This window comes from Belonocnema kinseyi, chromosome 4, assembly GCF_010883055.1.
Source record: "Belonocnema kinseyi isolate 2016_QV_RU_SX_M_011 chromosome 4, B_treatae_v1, whole genome shotgun sequence".
NCBI classification, from domain to species: Eukaryota; Metazoa; Arthropoda; class Insecta; order Hymenoptera; family Cynipidae; genus Belonocnema; species Belonocnema kinseyi.
This window is the reverse complement of record NC_046660.1, coordinates 17096972-17099948: the sequence shown is the minus strand read 5'-3', so window position 1 is coordinate 17099948 and position 2977 is coordinate 17096972. Positions and strand designations below refer to the sequence as shown.

At 38.0% G+C, this 2977-nt stretch overlaps 1 protein-coding gene across 1 annotated transcript in view; it reads left to right on the top strand.

Moving 5' to 3' along the window:
* Positions 1–213: 213 nt before the first annotated feature.
* LOC117170767 overlaps positions 214–2977 on the top strand; it is a 7118-nt gene continuing 4354 nt past the window's right edge. Inside the window, exon 1 of the mRNA XM_033357804.1 lies at positions 214–898. Coding sequence (XP_033213695.1) covers positions 214–898 — 685 coding nt within the window. The remainder of the gene's footprint in view (positions 899–2977) is intronic.

Sequence of the window (2977 nt, the reverse complement as noted above, 5' to 3'; positions counted from 1 at the left end):
ACGTAGGTAAAATCCTACACAAATCATTAAATAATGTGGTTTTAGATATAAAAGAAAGGGAAGAGCAGGTTTACCGTTTTTTGCAACTCGGGTGAAGGCGTCAACCGCATAGTCGATAACCTGCACTCTACATGCCCCAGGCTTAACGCATTCATTCCCAACTACAGGGTTTCTCGCATTGGCGGCATTAAGGGAATTCCTACAGACTTTACTATGGACGAGCTAAAAGCTAACGCTATCTCCCATATTTCAATTCTGGAGGCTTCCAGATTATCGAAGAAGGAAGAAACAGGTAACCTAGTTCCTTTAAAATCCGTTTTGGTCACTTTCGATGGACAACTCCTTCCCCAGGATATAAAATTTTATTACAACATATATAAGGTCTCTCCCTACGTCCTTCCTCCAAAACTCTGCTACGGCTGTGCTAGACATGGCCACGTGAAAACCCAGTGCAAGAACCCAAGATGTCTATTCTGTGGGGAAAAACCTCATGAAGACCAAAACTGCCCCAATGGAATCTCATCTCCCCTCTGCATTAACTGTAAAGGTTCACATTGGGCTGTTGACAAGCAATTCCCTCTATACGTTGATGAGAAGGAAATCCGCAGAATTTCTGCACTACACGATGTTCGTGTAAAAAAAGCCGCCTTTCTCTACAAAAGAGAAAAGTCATCCCACCAGGGATCCCAAAATATTGACTCTGCCATCGCCGCTCACTTTAACTCCTCTCTAGATTTTTCTTCACCTTTGTTTAACTTCTCAAACTTTCCATCTTTAGGAGAAGCTGATGTTGACTCTATCACTTTCGGTCCTGAATTCTCCCAAAAATATAGCCAAGCTGATAAAAAAGGCCCCTCCCACTCTAGAACAACAACCCCACTCTCCCCTCCGTCTTCACGTAGGAAATCACAAACAAAATCTGAATCGCAATCCTTCTCTTATCTTTACTCTCGTTTTTCTAGCCCTTTCGGAAATGGTGTCTGTTTACAAGACCTTCCTATCAACTCTATCAGCTCCTCGAAAATACCCTCTACGATTTTTGGGCTTCAACCCGTAACGTCAAAAATTAACCCCTCTCTGCCCACATAGATATAATTTTTTTAAATAACTTTCTTCAGAATTTTACGATGGAAATAGAGTCTCTGATTTTTTGGCTCCTCGAAAATACCCGCTAAGATTTTGGGGCTTCAACCTTTAGCGTCAAGAATGAACCCCTCTCTGCCACGTAGATACAACTTTCTCAAAAAAAATATTTTTGTAGAATTTTTCAATGAAAATAAAGTCTCTGATTTTTGGGCTCCTCGAAAATACCCTCCAAGATTTTTGGGCTTTAACCCTTAACGTCAACAATCAACCCCTCTCTACCACATAGAAACAACGTTGTTAACAAATAAATTTTTTGACGTTAAGGGCTGAAGCCCAAAAATCGTAGCGTGCATTTTCGAGGAGCCCAAAAATCAGAGACTCTATTTCCGTTAAAAAATTCTACAAAAATTTATTTGCAGACAAAGTTGTATTTACCTGGTGGAGAGGGGTTGATTTTTGACGTTAAGGGTTAAAGCCCAAAAATCGTAGCAGGTATTTTCGAGGAGTCCAAAAATCAAAGACTCTATTTCCATTGAAAAATTCTAGAAAAATTGATTTTTTGACAAAGTAGTATTTACGTGGTACAGAGGGGTTGATTTTTGACGTTAAGGGTTGAAGCCCAAAAATTGTAGCGGGTATTTTCGAGGAGCTCAAAAATCAGAGAGTTTATTTCCATTGAAAAATTCTATAAAAATTCATTTTTTGACAATATTGTATCTACGTGTTCGAGAGGGGTTGATTTTTGACGGTAAGGGTTGAAGCCCAAGAATCGTGTTGGGTATTTTCGAGAAGCCCGAAAATCAGAGACTCTATTTCCATTAATAAATTAGACAAATTTATTTGCAGACAAAGTAGTATCTGCGTGTTACAAAGGGGTTAATTTTTTACTGTAAGGGTTGGAGCCTAAAAATCGAAGTGGGAATTTTCTGGGAGCCCAAAAAAGCCCAAAAATATCCTGTTATTTAATTGCTGTAAATTTTCAATTTTTTGAAGGTGGTTGATTTTGGAAGTTAAGGGTTGTTTTAGGAAAATTTTTTTTTGCGAATTTTGAAATCCCAAAAAAAGATCAAAATTCTGGTGTAATTGAATTTTTATTATTCATTGATTTAAAGAAGTGGAGGTGCTGGGTTAATGTAAGCTGGCACCTCCACAAGAAAATTGATTTTTTGAAAAAAGTAAAGGAGCCCAAAAATTTTTATTACAGCCAAAAAAAGCCCAAAATTCTGAGCTATAAAAAATTCAAAATTTCGATTGTGGTGGTGCTAGCTTAATGTACCTCCTTAAAACTCTTTTCTATTCATAATGGGTAATCTAGAAAAATTAAGAATTCTACAATGGAATTGCCGTGGCATAATCCATAAAAAAGGGTCCTTTGAAAGAATTATTCACAACTACGATATCATCTTATTAAATGAAACCTGGCTAAAAGATAAATATATTTTTTTCCTACGGAAATGTAACATTATTAGAAAAGACCGCCCTATCAATGTTGGTGGTGGTCTTATCATTGCTGTTAGGAATGATATTGTTTTCTCTGAATCAAAAATTGCCGAAATTCCTAACCAATTAGACACCCTCGCTATTTCTGTTCCCTGTAGTGGGGGCGAATTATTGATCATTAATATTTATAGAAATCCTAGAACTCCAGCTAACGCCATAAACTGAAACTCCTTTTTTGACTCATTTTTTGATGTCTTCCCAGTAGTGTCTATTGGCGGAGATTTCAATTGCCATCACCAGTCCTGGGGATGTGATAATGCCTGCCCAGCTGGAAAGAAATTAAATACTGCAGTTCTACCAGGTGTATACATATGAAACCGGTATTGCCATCTAGCGGCCAGTAGGCACACTTGTAGGCACTGTCGGAACTTACCATTTGTGCTAATTGGCG